The sequence below is a fragment of the Mesocricetus auratus genome, unplaced genomic scaffold (genome assembly GCF_017639785.1).
Source record: "Mesocricetus auratus isolate SY011 unplaced genomic scaffold, BCM_Maur_2.0 Super-Scaffold_100023, whole genome shotgun sequence".
NCBI classification, from domain to species: domain Eukaryota; kingdom Metazoa; phylum Chordata; class Mammalia; order Rodentia; family Cricetidae; genus Mesocricetus; species Mesocricetus auratus.
The window spans coordinates 20,432,649-20,457,191 of record NW_024429204.1 but is presented as its reverse complement, the minus strand read 5'-3'; the positions used below and the strand labels follow the sequence as shown (position 1 = coordinate 20,457,191).

At 46.2% G+C, this 24,543-nt stretch overlaps 1 protein-coding gene and 1 non-coding gene across 6 annotated transcripts; both read right to left on the bottom strand.

The window, feature by feature from the left end:
• Ntaq1 (N-terminal glutamine amidase 1) lies at nt 1–24,543 on the bottom strand. 5 transcript variants are annotated; one of them, XM_021234473.2, is made up of 6 exons: nt 24,341–24,542; nt 14,842–14,941; nt 13,133–13,183; nt 5,370–5,518; nt 4,469–4,663; nt 1–775 (listed from the first exon to the last, which is right to left on the bottom strand). In XM_021234473.2, the coding sequence occupies exons 1-6, from the start codon at nt 24,427–24,429 to the stop codon at nt 733–735; spliced, it is 627 nt and encodes a 208-aa protein (XP_021090132.1). In that variant the 5' UTR covers nt 24,430–24,542; the 3' UTR covers nt 1–732. The 5 variants fall into 5 exon arrangements, with proteins under 5 accessions (XP_021090132.1, XP_021090133.1, XP_005082818.1 ...); XM_021234474.2 differs by having other exon boundaries at nt 4,466–4,663; nt 24,341–24,541; XM_005082761.4 differs by having other exon boundaries at nt 4,539–4,663; nt 24,341–24,538.
• LOC121133756 lies at nt 15,605–15,732 on the bottom strand. The gene has a single exon (XR_005870733.1). It is a non-coding gene; the product is annotated as a small nucleolar RNA SNORA11 (small nucleolar RNA).

Here is a 24,543-nt window from a genome sequence, read left to right as displayed (position 1 = left end):
TAAATTTAAGTCAGTTTTATTTAAAACTATGCACATACATGGACCAAATAAGCACGCAGTCAACATTATCTGTAGCTTTGCTAAACATCATAGTCCAAAAAGACTAATACTTATAGCTGATTCAGCTCACAATACGTCCTTTCCGAGCAGCAGAGCTGTCTCTGGAACATTTTACAGGTACCTCTAATGGGTGACGGAGATTCTGGAGCCACAGGCCACAATCCTGTGCCCAAAGAGTTTAGAGTCTAGAGGACAGGAAGCAGAGAGAGCAGGCCAAAGGGGCTAGCCCCAAGTCCACACTTGTAGTTTGATGAAAGCAATTGCTGGCCTAGGTCACCAAACGTCTAAACAAATAAGCCATGGGAATATCTTAGCAACTATATACCACCTGTGGCATATCAATAGGAAAGCTTTTATTTGACTTGTTTGTGTCTAAGGCTGGGGACTGACTGACTTAGGGCTGGAGATAGAACTTGTGGATAGATTCCCAAGCTAAAAAAGAGGGGGAGGGGACATTCATTCATATTGGTGTTCATTAGTGTTTCCACTCAAATTTAATGGGGAAAAACTACCTCCAAAGCACCTGCACCAGGCTGCTCCCTTACGTGGAAGGGTGACCTGTTCATCTCCTAGAACTTCTTCAGTTCTCCATTCTAGCATCAAGCCGAGCAGTTTTTACTGCTGAACCGGTGAACAAACTCAGACAGCGTGTAGACAGATCCCCATCCTACTTCAGGGTCCATGCTGATGAAGTCGTTCAGGTTCATTTTGGAGTCTAGAAAAGAACATGAAAGAAACGTCTGGTTAGCAGCAACAGAAGAACCCAGAAACCACTTAAAGGAGCAAGAGTTCGGGGTCACTTCTGCAATGCTCTTGTCTCCAATACACAGCACTCCCGCGTGCCAAGGCAGGCACCACATCAGCCGACCAGATGCTGCACTGAGCAGGTGGGCAGTGGTCTTCACAAACAGAAAGGAAGAAAGGGGATTGTCACAGACAACTAAATGTCATATCCCCGAGTCAGAATCTATCCAGAAATAAATGAATGAGAAGCCCTGAAACCCTAACGGTGTTATCATTGCTACTTTTCTATAACATAGCAATAGTCTTACATTGCTGTCTTTGCTCTTCTGGTGATTATGCTTTGGTTAACACCAAGCAAGTGAAGAAATGGCTCAGCAGCTAAGAGCACTGGCTGCTTTTGCAGAGCATCCTAATATCCTACATGGTGGCTCAGGACCATGTGTAACTCCAGATCCAGGAGATCGATGCCCTCTCCAGACTGGGCACTGGACACACATGGACTACTGACAGGCGAAACTCCCATACACATTAAAAATTTTAAAATAAATACATCTTTAAAAAAAGAAGACTTGCTGGGCGGTGGTGGCACACGCCTTTAATCCCAGCACTTGGGAGGCAGAGGCAGGCAGATCTCTGTGAGTTCGAGGCTGGGCTGGACCGACAGCCTCGAAAACAATACAGAGAAACCCTGTCTCACAAAAACCAAAAAAAAAAAAAAAAAAAAAAAAAAAAAAAAAGAAGGCTTAGTCAGGTGATGGTGGCTCACGCCTTTAATCCCAGCACTTGGGAGGCAGAGGCAGGTGGATCTCTGAGGTTGAGACCAGCCTGATCTACAGAGTGAGTTCCAGAACAACGAAGGCTACACAGAGAAACCCAATCTTGAAAACAAAAAGACAACACTAAGGAAATCTGAGGGAGGGTTTTATATAAGAACTCTGTCCTATTTAACAAATTTTCTAAAAGTCTAAAATTAAAAGTTATATAAAAGGTGCATGCATAACCAAACTATCTATTTGCAGACTTCAATGGGCAACTCACAGGAAATTCAGAGGGACAAGAGGGGCACAGTCAGCCAACTGCCAAGTTGTCGCACCTATTCCCAATGTCTTGAACTAATAGCTGTCAAGGAAAGAGCTGGGCGAGCAATACGTATACTTAAAAGGACCCTTAAGGAGGTGGGAGAGACGGTTCAGTGGTTAGGAACACTGGCCGCCATTGCTGGGGAGCCAGGTTCAGTTCTCAGCACCCACATGCAGCTCACGACTTTAACTCCCGTTCCAGGGGACACAGCACCCTCTTCTGGCCTCAAGGGCACATACATGCAAGCACATACACGTTATAAAACAAAGGCGATTTTTTAAAAAAGGGCTAGGCATGATGGCACACACCCCTAACCCCAGTACCAGGGAGGAAGAGACAGGCAGATCTCTGTGAGTCTAAGACTGGCCTGATCTACACAGTGAGTTCAGGTCAGCCAGGGATACATAGTAAGATCCTGTCTTGGATGGATGGGTGGGTGGGTGGGTGGGTGGATGGACAGACGGACAGAGGGATGGACAGACGGATGGACAGATGGGTGGGTGGGTGGGTGGGTGGATGGATGGGTGGGTGAGTGGGTGGAGGGACAGACGGACGGAGGGATAGACAGACGGATGGACAGATGGGTGGGTGGGTGGATGGGTGGAAAGATGGATAGGAGGGACTGGAAAGATGGATCAATCAGTGGTTAAGAAAACTTGTCCTTGCAGAGGACCCAGAGTTGAGTCCTAGCACCCAGATGGAGGCTCGCAACTCAGGTTTCAATAGATCCAATGCCCTCAGATGTAAATGCAAGCAAAGCATCTTTTTTTTTTTTTTTTGCTTTTTCAAGACAGGGTTTCTCTGTGGCTTTGGAGGCTGTCCTGGAACTAGCTCTTGCTTCCCAAGTGCTGGGATTAAAGGCGCGCACCACCACCGCCTGGTCCAAGCAAAACATCTATACATGTAAAATAATTAAATCTAAAAATAAAATTTAAAAAATAAAAGGGGAAGGGAAAACAAGGTAATTATATTTAAATTTCAAAAAATATAAATTTTAAGATAAATAAAATTTAAAAAATTAAATAATAAATACTTTTTAAATGTTTTTATTTATTCTTTGGGAGTTTCATATAATGCATTTTGGCCATATTCTTTCTCTTCTTCCAACTCCTCCCAGATCCTCCCCAACAAAACAATATTCTCAAGAGACATTACCAGTGCAGGGCCATTTGTGTGTGTGCACAGGGACGTGCGCACCACAAGTTAGTTCCCACATGTGGAAACCACAGGTCAGCAGCAGCTGTTTTCCTTGGCTGGCCTCCACCTTATTCTTTAAGAGAACATTTCTCACTGAGTCTGGACTTTACTGGCCCAGCTAAGTTAGCCAGCTCAGGGACCCACCCCTCCAGTGCCCGGATTGAAGACACACATCATGCTGCCTTCTGTGTGGGTCCTGCAGATCCAAGCTCGGGTCCTCAGGCTTGCTTGGCAGGCAGTATACAGGCAGCCATCTCCCAGCTCACGTTATAAACTATATAAACTACGGTTACATGCGCAGAAGCTCACCGGAGCCTGGCACAAAGTGGGTAATGACCGATACCTAATGACCTGCCACCAAAGCAAAAGGACTGACCCTAAACGGACCAGGTCCTGATAAGGTCACATGTGCCAAGTACTGAAAGAATCTCCACCTACAAGAGAAATGGTCCCTGCTGAAGGCACTCTGTGTCCAGGCTAGCCCCTAACCCAGGAAGCCCTGGCCTAACAGTTTTCGTAGTTCTACTGGGAAAGCTGGAGAGCGGACGGGACACAGGGAAGCAATCACACGGTTTGGGGTTGTTTTGGTTTTTTCTTTCATTAGAAGCCCCTCACTGAGGCTCAAAAGTCAGGCAGAACCCTCCTTAAGTGCTCGCCCCTTCAAATATGCAACTCTTTTTGCTTTCTTCCTCAAAGAGCTAGCGATGGCCCTGTTTCTGCAGGGAACGTTCCCGTGGCCTGCGTTAACAACATGATGGGATGACCTCACCCATAACTGGAATGCTGTGAATGACTTACAATCACAGATAATGTTTCAAAAGCACATGAACGCCGAGCAACAGTAAGAGGTGAATGACCCGCTCGCTCTTAACTCTCACGGCATTCTCAACTGGAGCGCTGAGAGCTCTCAACGCAGCTTTTATTACAAGGTGACTAAAATGGCATTTCACACGCCAGAAGGATGCCCTGGCGATGTCTTTCACCAGCACATGAAACCCGTCATGGTAATGTGCTACTGACAGTACTGTTAAGAGACACACACACCAGAACCCCAGCAGATGTGTCCAATAATAGACCGGTTCACTACGGTCAAGGCTACAGTCATGGCTACAGTCATGGCTACGGTCATGGCTACGGTCATGGCTACGGTCATGGCTACGGTCATGGCTACGGTCAAGGCTACGGTCAAGGCTACGGTCATGGCTACGGTCAAGGCTACGGTCAAGGCTACGGTCAAGACTACGGTCATGGCTACGGTCAAGGCTACGGTCATGACTCTGTCCCCATACTTATTCTCCCTGAGTGCTTTTGCCTTGCGGTCCTGCTCTCTGACCCTCGATCCCTGAATCTAGGAAACAGAGCGAGTGCTTGCGCTTATCCTCACCACCTGGGGACAAGGGGACCGCAGATCTGAGCAGGCACCAGGCAGAGGCCCGGAAAGGACGGCCTTGGCTCACCGCCAGTTTCAATGCAGGGGTAGGCTGGAGGAGGCTCTCTCCAGTTCCCACTGGAGTCTTTCATGTGTGAGCGGTCAGAAGCAAAGTTCTTCAAGTAGGAATCGGCACGGACCACTCTGAATTTCCTGCAGAAACCAACACACACTTACGTCAGGGAGGTAGTGTGACTGCTGCTCCAACTCATTCCTACAATGGACTGTTTCTAGGGTATGCACAAAACTACTTAAGAATTTCTGCACTGTTACTAACACACACATGTACATGGCTGATTACCTACTACACAAGCTGAAGGAAATGACTGACACCCAAAGTTTTGAAAGTAAGGAGAGGGGCTGCAGGGATGGCTCAGAGGTTAAGAGCACTGGCTGCTCTTCCAGAGGTCCTGAGTTCAATTCCCAGCAACCACATTGTGGCTCACAGCCATCTATAGTGAGATCTGGCGCCCTCTTCAGGCCTGCAGGCATACAGGCAGGCAGAACACTGTATACATAATCAATAAATCTTAAAAGAAAGATTCAAAAGAAAGAAAGTATAGGAGAACAGAACAGAACAGAACAGGACTTTTTTATTGTTGCCTTGTAATTTTCTTGAGTTTGAGAAGACTAGCCATGCTCTAACCACACTCCAGCAATCAAAGCAGAAATCCTTAACACATCTGAAAGAAAATGTTGGGAATCTCATCACACTTTCATTTTTTTACACACTTATTTGAGAGAGACAGAGACAGAGAGACAGAGGGGGGGCGGGGACAGACAGGGATGGGTAGGAGTTCTTCGTAACCACCGAGTCTTAACTTCAGAAAATCAGTAACTTAGTACTGAGTTTCCTCACCTCCTAAACTGTGGATGAATGTCATCGTCAGACTTCAGGGCATCCTCTACGTAAATGTCGAAAGGGCAGGGAAATGGCAAAATAGAATCCAGGTCATAAATGAAGCTCTGTCCTTCACTCGGCACATGAAGCAGAACCACGTGATAGTCCTAGGGATGACAGTCACCAAGGTTAACCAGGTGATAGTCCTAGGGGTAACAGTCACCGACGTTAACCCCGTGATAGTCCTAGGGGTGACAGTCACCGAGGGTAACCCTGTGATAGTCCTAGGGGTGACAGTCACCGAGGTTAACCGGGTGGGGTAGGACAGTCAATTCCAACACGGCACAAGCATCAGCAGTAAAGCGCTATTTCGCTAATACCACCCTCCTGGTATCAGCAACACAAAGTAAAATAAAACACCAACCCCCAATCAGAAAAATGCCCAGTGACTGGACAATGGCAAACAATGGCAGTGTGTGCCCTGCGGTTGTGTGATATCCCGTGTTCTTCAGGCGAACTGACTGCAGGACATAGATGGATTTAGTTATATATTTTAAAGTTTGATAACGGAAAGACACACATGCATTCAGACATGTACGCATTCATACATGTGAATCTACAAAGATACCTTCATCTACACTTTGTATCTTCATGTCCCACAAAAGTCCATTGTTAATTCCTTCTTATCAGCGTGCTCTAGGGAGGTAGTGAAGGCTTCGAGAGGTGAGGCCAGACAAACATGGAGACATTGTAATCCCAGCACTTAAGAGGCAGAGGCAGGTGGGTCTCTGTGAGCCCGAGGCCAGCCTGATGTACTTAGAGAGTTCCAGCCAGGCCAACCAAAACTACATATTGAGACCTTAAAAAACCCAAAACCATGAAGCCTAGTGAGAAGTCTTCTGGTCACTGGGGGCTCAGCCTCGAAGGGGACACTGGGAGCCCAGGCCCTTCCTCTCTTTCTCTCCTTGAGACAAACAGCTCTGCCCACTGTGAGCTCCTGCCTAACCCCAGGCACAAACACACAGAGCCAAGCTATCATGGACTGAAACCAGACACTGGGCACAAAATACCTCTCCTCCACGGTGACTCGTTGGTGTACTCGTTACAGTGATAGGAAGCAACTAACCCCCAAACTGCCAACAGAGGGGTCTTCCTGAGGTAGTGAAAGCGACTAGCCCCCAAACTGCCAACAGAGGGGTCTTCCTGAGGTAGTGAAAGCGACTAGCCCCCAAACTGCCAACAGAGGGGTCTTCCTAAGGTAGTGAAAGTGACTAGCCCCCAAACTGTCAACAGTGGGGTCCTCATGAGGGTTGTGAAAATAATTGCCCCCCCTAATTGCCAATAGCGGGGTCTTCCTAAGGCTAGTCTGGAGATGTTAACTGCCAATTTCTATTGCTTTTCTAATTAAAAAAATAAACAAATAAATAAATAGGGATGAGCAAGCCCTCTCTCTCTCATCTGCAGCCACTGAAGGAAGGGGAAGAATACAGACAGCTCCCACATCCCTCTCGGTTACAGAATGGGTGCTGTTTTACCTGTCTGCTGCCCTCACTCCCAGACAAAGCACTGCCAGCCCCAGCTGATGGCTGGGAGGACCACAGGACCCTCAAGGGACACGAATGCAGGCTGGTGTTTCAAACCCAGGAAAAAAGGCTCTCAGGGGAAAAGACATCCAAACGACTGCTCAGTCTAAAATCACGCCACTAGCATCCAACATTCTTTTTTTTTTTTTTAAGTATACGGTGTTCTGCCTACATGCCAGAGGAGGGCACCAGATCTCCTTACAGATGGTTGTGAACCACCATGTGGTTGTTGGGAATTGAACTCAGGACCTCTGCATCCAACATTCTTACAGCACTTCACAGTTTACACGGCATGCTAGAGCTTTGACCTATGAGCTGGGAGACAGGCAGTCGACACTAGAAACACCTTGCCCTGAACGCTCCCTTCAGCGCTGACTCCAGTCAAGGAAAGCAGAAGTGGGATCTCTCACGTGCGTGCACACCCCGCCTCCGGAAGAGCTAAGAGCTGCTGCCCGTTAGCCTACTTGACCTTTCCTTTTGACCTTTACGTCCCCTCCACCCCGAAAACCCTGGTTTTCAATTGCCACCCACATTTACCCAGGAACTAGTTAAGACTACTAAATCTTGGGACTAGACAGATGGCTCGGGAGGGAAAAGGCACTGGCTGCTCTTCCAGAGGTCTTAAGTTCAATTCCCAGCAACCACATGGTGGCTCACAGCCATCTGTAATGAGATCTGGTGCCCTCTTCTGGCCTGCAGGCATGCATGCAGGCAGAACATTGTATACACAATAAATAAATAAATCTTTAAAAACAAAACCTAAATCTTGAGCCAAGGAGGACTCGGCAGGAAAAGGAACTAGCCACAAAAGTCTAACAACTCAAGTTCTATTCCTGGAACCCATGTGAAAAATCTACAGATGTGGATGTGGTGTTGAACATCTGTAATCCAGAACTCCTACAGGCCTAGAAGCTGGCTCACAGGCCAGCTAGCCCAGAGTTTGCTATAGTACAGCAGCAGAAGCAAGAGATTCTGCCTCAACAAAGATGGTCACCTCTGCACACGTGCACACATACTTGCAATAACAAACAATAAGTTAAGCATTAAAAAAGAGAACACTTAATCTCTCTCTCTCTCTCTCTCTCTCTCTCACACACACACACACACACACACATACACACACACACATCCTCCGAGACAGGTAGTCTCTGTGTAGTTCTGGCTGTTCTGGAACTTGCTTTGTAGATCAGGCTGGCCTCAAACTCACTGAGATACAACAGCCTCTGCTCCCAAGTGCTGGGATTAAAGGCGTGCACAACCATCACCTGGTGAGAACACGAAATCTTGAACCCTTCTCCAGATAAAGAAACATGGTACTTATACTTTTAACCAGTCTCCAGATTAATCAAGCGTGCATCCAGGCTACATGTAAAAAGTTCCTAGTGCAGAATGGGGACAAGACTGGGCAAGCACAAACTTTTCTCCTACACAGGGTATTTGTAAACATTACTGTGAGCCAGCTATGGTGGCCCACACCTTTAATCCCAGCACTCGGGAGGTAGAACAGGAGAAATGGGAGGTTCAGGCCTGTCAAGACCGCACAGAAAGAGCCTGCCTCAGATTCCTGTGTGATTGACTCCCCAGCTGTATAACCTGACAGAAACACTAACGTGAGGAAATGTTTATTCTGGCTCACGGTTTCCGACACTGTAACTAGTCTTTCCCTGTCCCGCCAGCCAGCTCCCAAGTAATGACACAGAGACTTCTCACTAATTATGAAAGTCAGCCTACAGCTTAGGCTTGTTCCCAACTAGCTCTTGTAACTTAAATCAACCCATTTACATTAATCTATGGCCTATCGTGTGGCATTACCTCTACTCCATCTTGTGCCTCCTGTCTCCTGGATTCCTCCATCTCTTCCTTTCTTTCCCTGGAAATCCTGCCTGTACCTCCTGCCTAGCTGCTGGCTGTTCAACTTCTTATTATATCAATCTCACTGGGTACAAATATCCCACAACAAGTCTACCAGTCCTACAGTCTACCAACTACAGTCTACCAACTACAGTCTACCAACTACACTCTACCAATCCTACAGTCTACCAACTACAGTCTACCAACTACACTCTACCAATCCTACAGTCTACCAACTACAGTCTACCAGTCCTACAGTCTACCAACTACAGTCTACCAATCCTACAGTCTACCAACTACAATCTACCAGTCCTACAGTCTACCAGTCCTACAGTCTACCAATCCTACAGTCTACCAACTACAATCTACCAATCCTACAGTCTACCAACTACAATCTACCAATCCTACAGTCTACCAACTACAGTCTACCAATCCTACAGTCTACCAACTACAGTCTACCAATCCTACAGTCTACCAACTACAGTCTACCAGTCCTACAGTCTACCAACCACAGTCTACCAGTCCTAAGGGAAGGCATGACGGGAGTGACTGTTCATTGCAGGAATATTTGATGGAGTGACTGACTGTTCATGTGCAGGAATATTTGATGGAGTGACTGACTGTTCATGTGCAGGAATATTTGATGGAGTGACTGACTGTTCATGTACAGGAATATTTGATGGAGTGACTGTTCATGTACAGGAATATTTGATGGAGTGACTGTTCATGTACAGGAATATTTGATGGAGTGACTGACTGTTCATGTACAGGAATATTTGATGGAGTGACTGACTGTTCATGTACAGGAATATTTGATGGAGTGACTGTTCATGTGCAGGAATATTTGATGGAGTGACTGACTGTTCATGTGCAGGAATATTTGATGGAGTAACTGTTCATGTGCAGGAATATTTGATGGAGTGACTGACTGTTCATGTGCAGGAATATTTGATGGAGTGACTGACTGTTCATGTACAGGAATATTTGATGGAGTGACTGTTCATGTACAGGAATATTTGATGGAGTGACTGTTCATGTACAGGAATATTTGATGGACTGACTGTTCATGTGCAGGAATATTTGATGGAGTGACTGTTCATTGCAGGAATATTTGATGGAGAGACTGACTGTTCATGTGCAGGAATATTTGATGGGGTGACTGTTCATGTGCAGGAATATTTGATGGAGTGACTGACTGTTCATGTACAGGAATATTTGATGGAGTGACTGTTCATGTATAGGAGTATTTGATGGAGTGACTGTTCATGTGCAGGAGTATTTGATGGACTGACTGACTGTTCATGTACAGGAATATTTGATGGGGTGACTGTTCATGTGCAGGAATATTTGATGGAGTGACTGTTCATGTGCAGGAATATTTGATGGAGTGACTGTTCATGTGCAGGAATATTTGATGGAGTGACTGACTGTTCATGTACAGGAATATTTGATGGAGTGACTGACTGTTCGTGTACAGGAATATTTGATGGGGTGACTGTTCATGTGCAGGAATATTTGATGGAGTAACTGTTCATGTGCAGGAATATTTGATGGAGTGACTGACTGTTCATGTGCAGGAATATTTGATGGAGTGACTGACTGTTCATGTGCAGGAATATTTCATGGAGTGACTGTTCATGTACAGGAATATTTGATGGAGTGACTGACTGTTCATGTGCAGGAATATTTGATGGAGTAACTGTTCATGTGCAGGAATATTTGATGGAGTGACTGACTGTTCATGTGCAGGAATATTTGATGGAGTGACTGACTCTTCATGTGCAGGAATATTTGATGGAGTGACTGTTCATGTACAGGAATATTTGATGGAGTGACTGTTCATGTACAGGAATATTTGATGGACTGACTGTTCATGTGCAGGAATATTTGATGGAGTGACTGTTCATTGCAGGAATATTTGATGGAGAGACTGACTGTTCATGTACAGGAATATTTGATGGGGTGACTGTTCATGTGCAGGAATATTTGATGGAGTGACTGACTGTTCATGTACAGGAATATTTGATGGAGTGACTGTTCATGTACAGGAGTATTTGATGGAGTGACTGTTCATGTGCAGGAGTATTTGATGGACTGACTGACTGTTCATGTACAGGAATATTTGATGGGGTGACTGTTCATGTGCAGGAATATTTGATGGAGTGACTGTTCATGTGCAGGAATATTTGATGGAGTGACTGTTCATGTGCAGGAATATTTGATGGAGTGACTGACTGTTCATGTACAGGAATATTTGATGGAGTGACTGACTGTTCATGTACAGGAATATTTGATGGAGTAACTGTTCATGTGCAGGAATATTTGATGGAGTGACTGTTCATGTGCAGGAATATTTGATGGAGTGACTGACTGTTCATGTACAGGAATATTTGATGGAGTGACTGACTGTTCATGTACAGGAATATTTGATGGGGTGACTGTTCATGTGCAGGAATATTTGATGGAGTAACTGTTCATGTGCAGGAATATTTGATGGAGTGACTGTTCATGTGCAGGAATATTTGATGGAGTGACTGACTGTTCATGTGCAGGAATATTTCATGGAGTGACTGACTGTTCATGTACAGGAATATTTGATGGAGTGACTGTTCATGTGCAGGAATATTTGATGGAGTAACTGTTCATGTGCAGGAATATTTGATGGAGTGACTGTTCATGTGCAGGAATATTTGATGAAGTGTCTGACTGTTCATGTGCAGGAGTATCTGATGGAGTGACTGACTGTTCATGTGCAGGAATATTTGATGGAGTGACTGACTCTTCATGTGCAGGAATATTTGATGGAGTGACTGTTCATGTACAGGAATATTTGATGAAGTGACTGTTCATGTACAGGAATATTTGATGGACTGACTGTTCATGTGCAGGAATATTTGATGGAGTGACTGTTCATTGCAGGAATATTTGATGGACTGACTGTTCATGTGCAGGAATATTTGATGGACTGACTGTTCATGTGCAGGAATATTTGATGGAGTGACTGTTCATTGCAGGAATATTTGATGGAGAGACTGACTGTTCATGTACAGGAATATTTGATGGGGTGACTGTTCATGTGCAGGAATATTTGATGGAGTGACTGACTGTTCATGTACAGGAATATTTGATGGAGTGACTGTTCATGTACAGGAGTATTTGATGGAGTGACTGTTCATGTGCAGGAGTATTTGATGGACTGACTGACTGTTCATGTACAGGAATATTTGATGGGGTGACTGTTCATGTGCAGGAATATTTGATGGAGTGACTGTTCATGTGCAGGAATATTTGATGGAGTGACTGTTCATGTGCAGGAATATTTGATGGAGTGACTGACTGTTCATGTACAGGAATATTTGATGGAGTGACTGACTGTTCATGTACAGGAATATTTGATGGAGTAACTGTTCATGTGCAGGAATATTTGATGGAGTGACTGTTCATGTGCAGGAATATTTGATGGAGTGACTGACTGTTCATGTACAGGAATATTTGATGGAGTGACTGACTGTTCATGTACAGGAATATTTGATGGGGTGACTGTTCATGTGCAGGAATATTTGATGGAGTAACTGTTCATGTGCAGGAATATTTGATGGAGTGACTGTTCATGTGCAGGAATATTTGATGGAGTGACTGACTGTTCATGTGCAGGAATATTTCATGGAGTGACTGACTGTTCATGTACAGGAATATTTGATGGAGTGACTGTTCATGTGCAGGAATATTTGATGGAGTAACTGTTCATGTGCAGGAATATTTGATGGAGTGACTGTTCATGTGCAGGAATATTTGATGAAGTGTCTGACTGTTCATGTGCAGGAGTATCTGATGGAGTGACTGACTGTTCATGTGCAGGAATATTTGATGGAGTGACTGACTCTTCATGTGCAGGAATATTTGATGGAGTGACTAACTGTTCATGTGCAGGAGTATCTGATGGAGTGACTGACTGTTCATAGTAGCAGGAATATTTGGAGCCGGTTGTTCCTCACATGACAACAGACTGGGAGAACACAGGCCATAACCAGAAGTAGGTACAACCTTCAAGGCCCATTCCCAGTGACACACTTGTACTAGCCAGATCTTGGGTCTCAAAGGCTCCACAACCTCACAGAACAGCACCACCAGCTAGGGACCAGGAATTCAAACACAGAAGCCTGTAGGGGACTTTTCATACAGAAACCACTACAGATCCCAAACCAAAAGTTAGGAAACTGTATACCCATAGTGCTTCTACCAGACAGAATAACATCCGTTCTCAAAAGATCCTGTTACTAATAATTGTTATGGTCTTTCTCTAGTGTCCTTTCAACTCTGCTTTACCACAGCACACTGGTTACTCACCCAGATCACAGGTCCATTCCCAGGTCTTGCCTGCTGCTTCCAAATAGGTACCTACAGCACAGAAGACATCCATGAGTCTCATTCAAACCTTTCTAGATTCTCTATACCACCAATACACCGGTAAGTCATAAACTATTCCCTAGTTTATGGGACAGCAGTTTATAGCACTGACTGCTTTTGCAGAAGACTTAGGATTGGTTCCAGCATCCACATGGCAGCTAATAGGCATCTGTAACTCCAGGTCCAGGGAATCCAAGCCCTTCTTCTGGCCTCTGAAGGCACAGTGTACACAAAGTACACAGACATAAATGTAGGCAAAACACCTGTACACATTTTAAAAAATTAGCCAGGAGCTGGAGAGATGGCTCAGCGGTTAAGAGTACTGACTGCTCTTCCAGAGGTCCTGAGTTCAATTCCTGGCAACCACATGGTGGCTCACAACCACCTTGAATGAGATCTGGTGCCTTCTGCTGGCATGCAGGCAGAAGACTTGTATACACAATAAATAAATAAAACATTTTTTAAAAAATTAGCCAGGCATGATTGCACACACCTTTAATCCCAACGCTCAAAAGCAGAGGTGGGTGGTCTCTATGAGTTTGAAGCCAGCCAGCGATGCATACTAAGACCCTATTTCGGGATGAATAGATTAACTAACTAAGTTAAATTCTAAAGTCAAAAATGTTTCTGTTTCAGCCGGGCGTTGGTGGCGCACGCCTTTAATCCCAGCACTCGGGAGGCAAAAGCAGGCGGATCTCTGTGAGTTCAAGGCCAGCCTGGTCTACAAAGTGAGTTCCAGGACAGCCTCCAAAGCCACAGAGAAACCCTGTCTCGAAAAACCAAAAAAAAAAAAAAGTTTCTGTTTCTAAGCAATTAACATCAAGGTGAAAGAATAAAATCGAATTCCTAAGCACAAGCACCCTGTACAGTGAGAGTTCACAAGAACTGAAGATACTGCACAGTTCTCCAGAGAGCAGAGGGGCCGGGCAGGGTCGGTCCTGTCTCTCTGTTACTCATGAGCCCTCTCTGCATCTTCCTCACGGATTAGGTGGAGAAAGTTAGCAGCTCATGGAGGTACGTGCCTGAAATCCCAGCCTTGGCTATATAATGACCTTGAAGCTAGTGGGCTTAGATACATGAGACCTGTCTCCAAAACAAAAAGTAAAGTCAATAAAGTAAAACAGGAAGTTGTCTAGACCCTGCTATTTCATAGAACATCTATTAGCCCCAAATGAGACAGCATCTGCAAAAGTACTTTATAAATCACAAAGGGCTAATTCTAATGCTCCTTGAAAGTTTACTCCAGCTCTATTCAAACTTCAGAGACAAATCTTTACTTCAAATCTGAGTTACATGGCTTAATTATACAATTAAAAAAGCTCCAAGCCAGACATGGAACATGCCTATAATCCCAGAGGGTACTCGGAGGGTCACCACAAGTTTGTGTCTAGCATGGTCTACACAGTGAGTTCCAGGTCAGCCAAGGTCTACACTATGAGACTCTGTTGCAAGAAGAAAGTTGTTTATGTAATCTACATAAGCACGCCATCACACACTTCATCACCTACAGGTAAGGGACTAAAGTCCCCTAAATCAAAACTAACGAAGAGAAAGAAAGCTGTTTGAAAGGCTGCTGTTACATTTTAGACTAGTATAGTATCCACACTGCGCTTAGCTTCTGATGTCACCGTCATCACTTACCAACTTACCATCTTCTTCTCATTTGATATGAAGACAGCAGAACACTCTTCCAAGGGATACTGGTCATGAGTTTTGATGTATTCACAGAGTTTCCAAATGTTTTCCTCACTAAAACAAAATAATTGTTTAATCAATATAACTGGAAAGGGCCTTAACCACCTCATCTGGTAGCTGGGTAACAGTGACTCTCCTCCAAGGCACAGTCAAGCTGCTAGCAAACCTGTACTATGCGCACATCCAGACGGTGGACCACACCCACCACTGAAGAAGCACTATTCAACACATCAGTCAGTCTGTTAGGACCAATTGCTAGCCATCAGCATCTCACTACCTGAATGAAATTAAACTAAAAGTATTACAGGGTAACACGTTTTATTTTTTTAGTATACAGGGGGGGGGGAGTACTTATGCATGCCACAGTGCAGGTGTGGAAGTCAAAGGACAACTTTTCGGGAGTCAAGTTCTCGCCTTCCGCCTTGTAGGTCCCAGGGATTGAACTTGTTGGCTTTAGCTCCTACACACACACCCTTTTAAGAAAGGTTCAGGGATGGCAAGCTATCTTGGGAGCTAAAGGCCAAGCCTGGAGACCTGTGTTTACCCCTGGGAACCCATGTGATAGAAGGAGAAAACTCAGTTCACTCTCTATTCCTGAGACCACTCATGAACTATTCACACATGAACCTCCTGAAATAAATCCTGGAGCGTGTCCCCTAATACTGGCTGCTGTCCCACTAGTTTTGCCCGGAAGTCACGTGGATGAAAAGGGGAGAGACATGTGGGGGATCTGCTCACAAAGAGGACACAGTTCCCCGCCCCTCATTACAATGGCCCCAGATTCCGCTCGGGTGTGCTGTGAACACAGAAGCCATTCTCCAGGCCCCCTACGCTGAACACACCCAATGAAATTTGTATCTAGACACGTGTTCGTCTTGTCTACAGGAATTTTGAACTTAGCCATAAGCATCTTCAAGAGCCCAGGAGACTCTGATTACAGTTAAGTGCTTAGATAATGAATTAGAGAGGTAGAGGATCCCAGATCCAAAGTGCCAAGTATCCCAGAAGGCCATAGATAGATGCATAGAGAAAGCACAGAGAGGAGGCCAGTAACTGAGACACAGACAGCAGACACAGTCAGTGTTAACACACACACAGCAGACACAGTCAGTGTTAACACACACACAGCAGACACAGTCAGTGTTAACACACACACAGCAGACACAGTCACTGTTAACACACACACACAGCAGAGGAGCAGTCAGTGTTAACACACACACAGCAGACACAGTCAGTGTTAACACACACACAGCAGACACAGTCAGTGTTAACACACACACAACAGACACAGTCAGTGTTAACACACACACAGCAGACGCAGTCAGTGTTAACACACACACACAGCAGAGGAGCAGTCAGTGTTAACACACACACAACAGACACAGTCAGTGTTAACACACACACAGCAGACGCAGTCAGTGTTAACACACACACAGCAGACACAGTCAGTGTTAACACACACACACAGCAGAGGAGCAGTCAGTGTTAACACACACACTGCAGACGCAGTCAGTGTTAACACACACACAAAAGACACAGTCAGTGTTAACACACACACAACAGACACAGTCAGTGTTAACACACACACAGCAGACGCAGTCAGTGTTAACACACACAGCAGACTCAGTCAGTGTTAACACACACACAGCAGACTCAGTCAGTGTTAACACACACACACAGCAATGGAGCAGTCAGTGTTAAAACACACACAGCAGACCCAGTCAGTGTTAACACACACACACACAGCAGACACAGTCAGTGTTAACACACACACAGCAGAGGAGCAGTCAGTGTTAACACACACACACAGCAGACACAGTCAGTGTTAAACACACACAGCAGACACAGTCAGTGTTAACACACACACAGCAGAGAAGCAGTCAGTGTTAACACACACACAGCAGACACAGTCAGTGTTAACACACACACAGCAGACACAGTCAGTGTTAACACACACACAGCAGAGGAGCAGTCAGTGTTAACACACACACAGCAGACACAGTCAGTGTTAACACACACACAGCAGACACAGTCAGTGTTAACACACACACACAGCAGAGGAGCAGTCAGTGTTAACACACACAGTAGAGGAGCAGTCAGTGTTAACACACACACAGCAGAGGAGCAGTAAGTGTGAACACACACAGCAGTGTAGCAGTCAGTGTTAACACACACACAGCAGACTCAGTCAGTGTTAACACACACACAGCAGATGAGCAGTCAGTGTTAACACACACAGCAGACTCAGTCAGTGTTACACACACACAGCAGACATAGTCAGTGTTAACACACACACAGCAGACTCAGTCAGTGTTAACACACACACACAGCAGAGGAGCAGTCAGTGTTAAAACACACACAGCAGACTCAGTCAGGTTTAACACACACACACAGCAGACTCAGTCAGTGTTAACACACACACACAGCAGAGGAGCAGTCACTGTTAACACACACACAGCAGACTCAGTCAGTGTTAACACACACACAGCAGACACAGTCAGTGTTAACACACACACAGCAGACTCAGTCAGTGTTAACACACACACAGCATACACAGTCAGTGTTAACACACACACACACACAGCAGAGGAGCAGTCATTGTTAACACACACACAGCAGAGGAGCAGTCAGTGTTAACACACACACACCGCAGAGGAGCAGTCAGTGTTAACACACACAGCAGACACAGTCAGTGTTAACACACACACAGCAGACACAGTCAGTGTTAACACACACACAGCAGACACAGTCAGTGTTAACACACACACAGCAGAGGAGCAGTCAGTGTTAACACACACACACAGCAGAGGAGCAGTCAGTGTTAACACACACAGCAGACTCAGTCAGTGTTAACACACACACAACAGACACAGTCAGTGTTAACACACACACAGCAGACATAGTCAGTGTTAACACACAAACAGCAGACTCAGTCAGTGTTAACACACACACACAGCAGAGGAGCAGTCAGTGTTAAAACACACACAGCAGACTCAGTCAGGTTTAACACACACACACAGCAGACTCAGTCAGTGTTAACACACACACACAGCAGAGGAGCAGTCAGTGTTAACACACACACACAGCAGACACAGTCAGTGTTAACACACACACAGCAGACACAGTCAATGTTAACACACACACAGCAGAGGAGCAGTCAGTGTTAACACACACACACAGCAGAGGAGCAGTCACTGTTAACACACACACAGCAGACTCAGTCAGTGTTAACACACACAGCAGACACAGTCAGTGTTAACACACACACAGCAGGCACAGTCAGTGTTAACACACACACAGCAGAGGAGCAGTCAGTGTTAAACACACACAGCAGACACAGTCAGTGTTAACACACACACAGCAGAGGAGCAGTCAGTGTTAACACACACACAGCAGACACAGTCAGTGCTAACACACGCACACAGCAGACTCAGTCAGTGTTAACACACACACACAGCAGACACAGTCAGTGTTAACACACACACCGCAGACACAGTCAGTGTTAACACACACACAGCAGACACAGTCAGTGTTAACACACACACAGCAGACTCAGTCAGTGTTAACACACACACAGCAGACACAGTCAGTGTTAACACACACACCGCAGACACAGTCAGTGTTAACACACACACAGCAGACACAGTCAGTGTTAACACACACACAGCAGACTCAGTCAGTGTTAACACACACACAGCATAGGAGCAGTCAGTGTTAAAACACACACAGCAGACTCAGTCAGTTTTAACACACACACAGCAGACACAGTCAGTGTTAACACACACACACACAGCAGAGGAGCAGTCAGTGTTAACACACAGACACAGTCAGTGTTAACACACACACAGGAGAGGAGCAGTCAGTGTTAACACACACACATCAGACTCAGTCAGTCTTAACACACACACAGCAGAGGAGCAGTGTGTTAACACACACACAGCAGACACAGTCAGTGTTAACACACACACAGCAGACACAGTCAGTGTTAACACACACACAGCATAGGAGCAGTCAGTGTTAACACACACACAGCACACACAGTCAATGTTAACACACACACAGAGCAGAGGAGCAGTCAGTGTTAACACACACACAGCAGACTCAGTCAGTGTTAACACACACACAGCAGAGGAGCAGTCAGTGTTAACACACACACAGCAGACTCAGTCAGTGTTAACACACACACAGCAGACACAGTCAGTGTTAACACACACAGCAGAGGAGCAGTCAGTGTTAACACACACACAGCAGAGGAGCAGTCAGTGTTAACACACACAGCAGAGGAGCAGTCAGTGTTAACACACACAGCAGACAGTCAGTGTAAACACACACACAGCAGAGGAGCAGTCAGTGTTAACACACGCACAGCAGACACAGTCAGTGTTAACACACACACACAGCAGAGGAGCAGTCAGTGTTAACACACACACAGCAGACTCAGTCAGTGTTAACACACACACACAGCAGACACAGTCAGTGTTAACACACACACAGCAGACACAGTCAGGTTTAACACACACACACAGCAGACACAGTCAGTGTTAACACACACACCGCAGACACAGTCAGTGTTAACACACACACAGCAGACACAGTCAGTGTTAACACACACACAGCAGAGGAGCAGTCAGTGTTAACACACACACAGCAGAGGAGCGGTCAGTGTTAACACACACGCACAGCAGACTCAGTCAGTGTTAACACACACACACAGCAGAGGAGCAGTCAGTGTTAAAACACACACAGCAGACTCAGTCAGTTTTAACACACACACACACAGCAGACACAGTCAGTGTTAACACACACACAGCATACACAGTCAGTGTTAACACACACACACAGCAGAGGAGCAGTCAGTGTTAACACACACACACAGCAGACACAGTCAGTGTTAACACACACACAGCAGACACAGTCAGTGTTAACACACACACAGCAGAGGAGCAGTCAGTGTTAACACACACACACAGCAGAGGAGCAGTCAGTGTTAACACACACACACCGCAGAGGAGCAGTCAGTGTTAACACACACACAGCAAAGGAGCAGTCAGTGTTAACAGACACACAGCAAAGGAGCAGTCAGTGTTAACAGACACACAGCAGAGGAGCAGTCAGTGTTAACAGACACACAGCAGAGGAGCAGTCAGTGTTAACACACACACAGCAGACTCAGTCAGTGTTAACACACACACACAGCAGAGGAGCAGTCAGTGCTAACACACGCACACAGCAGAGGAGCAGTCAGTGTTAACACACACACAGCCGACTCAGTCAGTGTTAACACACACACACAGCAGAGGAGCAGTCAGTGCTAACACACGCACACAGCAGAGGAGCAGTCAGTGTTAACACACATGCACAGCAGACACAGTCAGTGTGAACACACACACACAGCAGAGGAGCAGTCAGTGTTTACACACACACAGCAGAGGAGCAGTCAGGGTTAACACACACACACAGCAGAGGAGCAGTCAGTGTTAACAGTGTTCACACGCACTCACAGCAGAGGCTCAGATCATTGTTAACTGAGATACAGCAGAGGCTCAGATCTGGACTTTTTCCTTTGTGCCCTGCCCCCATCTGCATCCTACAGGTGGGTCTGGAGTTAATACGGGGTTCACGAGTCCACAAGCACCATTAGTAGATACAATACATGACATGGCTTGAATACACATTGCCCATTAGTTTTCAAATATGTGTGAGTAATCACAAAACTAAGAGTTCCTTTCTTTTTCTTTTCTTTTTTTATGGTCTCACCACATAGCTCTGACTGGCTTGGAACTCACTACGTAGACCAGGCTGGCCTCAAACTCATGAATACCCTCCTGTCTCTGCCTCTTCTTGGGTGCTAGGACTTAAAACCATATGCCATCCATTATTTTTCAACAATACAGCTAATGCTAAGTTGAGCAGTAACATGAAATCTCTGTTGTTTGACATCTGAAACAAGGTCTGCCATGGAACTTACTAGGAAACCTAGACCAAACTCAAACTTGAGGTTACCTCCTGACCTCTGCCTGTGGGTGCTAATATAGACCCAACTCATGAAACTTTTTTTAAAGTAGAGATTAATTTTATGTGTAGAAGTGTTTGCCTGCATGGTTGTCTGTACAGTGCCTGAGGAGGTCAGAAGAGGGCATCAGATCTCCTGCAACTGCTGTTATAGACAGTTGAGAGCCACCAAACAGTGCTGGGAATCACCTTCTAGAGGAACAGTCAGTGTTCCTAACACTTTAGCTATCTCTCTCCCCACCTTTCCACACAACTTTTCACGTCAAAGGGGGTTGGAGTGAGGTTCTTACATTTGGGAATGCTGGGAGCAGCAGCAGGGATAGAAAGGATTCTGTACTTGTTACAGATTCTGGCACCTATTTAAATGGAAAAACTCTATCTGTAGGATTTCCCTTGATCTTATCCAAAGCAACAAAAGGACCCAGATTGCTGCAGGGGATACCCAGGAGCTGAATTCAGAAAAGCAGAGCAATCCTACCACAAATGGGGTGTGAAGTGCTGGGGGGTATCTCAATGGCATGCTAGACAAACTCAAGACCCTGGATGGTTCAAAACTTAGCACTGGGGTGGGAAGGGGAAGGAAAAGGGGGGGCCTGAAAAACCACACAGTCCCACACAAATCTGAGCTTCCATTCTCATCGTTATCTGGAAAGATAAGGAACACCTACCAGAACACAGCAGAAGAGGCATCTGTCTCAACTGAAAAGAACCTGGAGCAACAAGTGCAGTCAGGTGTGCCTATTGACATGCGGAGCACAGCAGAAGAACAAGCAAGTCTAGAGAAACGTTTAGTCGGCACAACTTGAGGGGTGCAGGGAGCTGGTAGCAGCATCTATCTGATACAGGCCGGGAAACATAACTACGCACCCTAAAACTCATGGAACAAAGGCTTGATACTCAAAATGCCAACAGAGTCAAGGCTGAGAACCCTGCAATAGGCCAGAGAAAGTAGGTTCAAAACGAGGTTGGAAAAACACAGGCCTTGAACAAATAAACCAGACAGCCACTGGTACTCAGATGGACTTTGTTATCTACCTCTAAGAGTATCCCACAAAACAGAATCAGCAAGCCTGGCATGGTGGCACAGGCCGTAATCCCAGCCCACAGGAGGTGTGGGCGGCATATCTCTGTGAGTTGGAGGCCAGCAAGTTTACATAGCAAGTTTTAGGACAGACAGTGAGATCCTGTCTTTGGGGGAAGGGGGACGGTGTTGGAAGTTTAGAGAGATTCAGTGGTTAAAAGCACTGGATACTCTACCCAAAGACCCAGCCCTATATCCCGTCTCTGGGGACCCTTACTACCCTCCTCGGATACCAGTCACACACGTAAGTACATGGACAGATGTGCAGGCAAAGCACCACACATATTATAAATGAATAAATAAATGGAAGTAGAGATGAGCAGACTTCTCCTCCACTCTACCACCTGTACGACCAAATTCTCTGGGGTAGAACCCTAAGATGGACAGGTTTCTCAAGCTCGCAGATGATCCCTCAACACATCCAACTTTAGAATAGTTTTGAGCAGTATGAAACCAGCAGAGGGTAAAGATCTGTGGATGCCAAGAGTGTTACTTTTCCAATTGCTATGGCGACATCTTTCTGTTTGTTTTCTGAGACAGGGTTTCTCTGTGTAGCCCTGGCTGTGCCGGAACTAGCTCTGTAGACCAAGCTGGCCTGGAACTCAGAGATCCACATGCCTCCACCTCCAAGGGCTGGGATCAAGGCCTGTGCACCACTGCCCGGCTAGCAACATCATCTTAGGGAAGAAGGGTCCATTCTAGCTCCGTTTGGCAGTGGAGAAAGCATGAAACAGCCATTCCCACTGCGTCCGAAGTCGGAGAAGCATAAATATAGGTGCTCAGCTCTGTTTCTTATTTTTATTCTTTATTCAGGTTGGGACATCAGTCCAAGGAATGTGGCTGCCCACATTTGGGTGGATCTTCCGGTCGAGAAACTCCCTCATGGCTATGCCCACAGGTTTGTCTCTCGAGGGATTCTAGACATAGTCAAATTAAAACAGTATTAAGCATCACAGAGAAGCAGGCAAACTGACCTATTAGGAAGCAACTGGATTAGTCCCATGAGGCAGAGGAAGACTCTGCTGAAGCTGAAGGAGCCAAAGGGAGATAGATCACCTACTGACAGGATGTTACCTCTTGTCACACCAGACTGCTGCATGCCTTCTCACCGTTTGCTCCTAGAGATGCCACAGGCATCCTTCTCAGGGCAGAAGCCTGAAGTGACCTTCTAAAATCTACAAAGCTCCTCTCCTCTCTCCTCAGACCTCAGAATCACCTTATCAACAATGTCTTCCTTAAATATCCTAATATGAGGCAGTATTAGCCACCATCTTATCTCTCTTATTTTCCTTACAGCCCTTACCACCAGCCAATCTTAGTTTCCTTGCTGCTAGGCCGCCCCTCTCCCCCCCATTGAAATATATGAATCACAAGATCTTGCCAGGAAAATTATCCATTTTGGTCACTGCTATTTCCTCGGTGCAGACAATCACCCAATGTATGTTTCATATCCCTAAGAATTAGTTACTGAATAAATGAACAGAGTAGATGTTTCAGATAAATCTAGCCGGCTGGGGTGGAGAGATGTCTCAGAGGTTAAGAGCACTGGCTGCTCTTCCAGAGATCCTGAGTTCAATTCCCAGCAACCACATGGTGGCTCACAGCCATCTATAATGAGATCTGGTGTCCTCTTCTGGCTTGCAGACAGACATGGAGGCAGGATGTTGTATTCATAATAAGTAAATAAATCTTTTTTTAAAAAATCTAGCCGGACTTGGGAACGAGGTAAACACCATGCAACAGCTCTTAGAACTCCAACAGTCACACAGACTCCAGATTTCATTCCTCCACTTAGTCGTGTGGTATGGGACAAACCCCGGTCATTCTATGGTTCAGTCGTTGTCCTGGTGCTAATGATCATAGAAACTGTCTCCAAGGCATTGCTCTTCCCGCAGTTCTCAAGCTGTGGGTCACGACCCCATTACGATTTGTAACAACAGCAAAATTACAGTTACGAAGTTGCAACGAAATAGTTGTATGGTTGAGGGTCACCACAGCATGAAGTACTGCAGCGTTAGGAAGGCTGCAAGCTCTTGGACTTGGGCTACCGAGGCGACAGATTAATAGGCGTTAAGACCATCACCATCGCGCCAGGACAGTGGTGCCTTTAAAATTAGAAAGGACCTGCACTTCGATCTGAAACCACACGGACCTCTGCAGTCACCCCAGGGTCTCCAGCCTGACTCCCCCTTCCTTGTCCCCGGGCACTAGGATGCCTCAACTCCACCCCACTGGCCGGGCTCAGCTCAGGAGACCAGGGGTGCAGGCCTGCAGCGCTCCGGAGAGGGCCGGGAGGAGGAAGCCTTTGGCGGCGGCGCGCGACACCGCGGACCCCGGGCGCCGCGCCCGCGCTCTCTCACCAGTAGCAGCTGCTGTAGACACACGCGTCGCGCGTAGGGCAGGCCGGCTGGTACTGCGGGACCGTGGCGGCGGGGCCGTCCCCCTCCATGGCCCGAGGGGACAGGCACACGACCCGCTGGCAGCAGTTGGAGCCGCTCGCCCCGGCGGAGCGCACGCCAGCCCGGACTGCCAAGCTCTGTTTCCGGGGGTGGAAGAGCTGGGT

Coding starts and splice junctions, on each gene's coding strand:
- Ntaq1 (XM_005082761.4), bottom strand. CDS start 24,429: ATGGAGGGGGACGGCCCCGCCGCCACGGTCCCGCAGTACCAGCCGGCC. Junction 13,184..14,841: donor TATCAAATGAGAAGAAGATG/GTAAGTTGGTAA, acceptor TCTGTGCTGTAG/GTACCTATTTGGAAGCAGCA. Junction 5,519..13,132: donor GGAATGGACCTGTGATCTGG/GTGAGTAACCAG, acceptor TGTCATCCCTAG/GACTATCACGTGGTTCTGCT.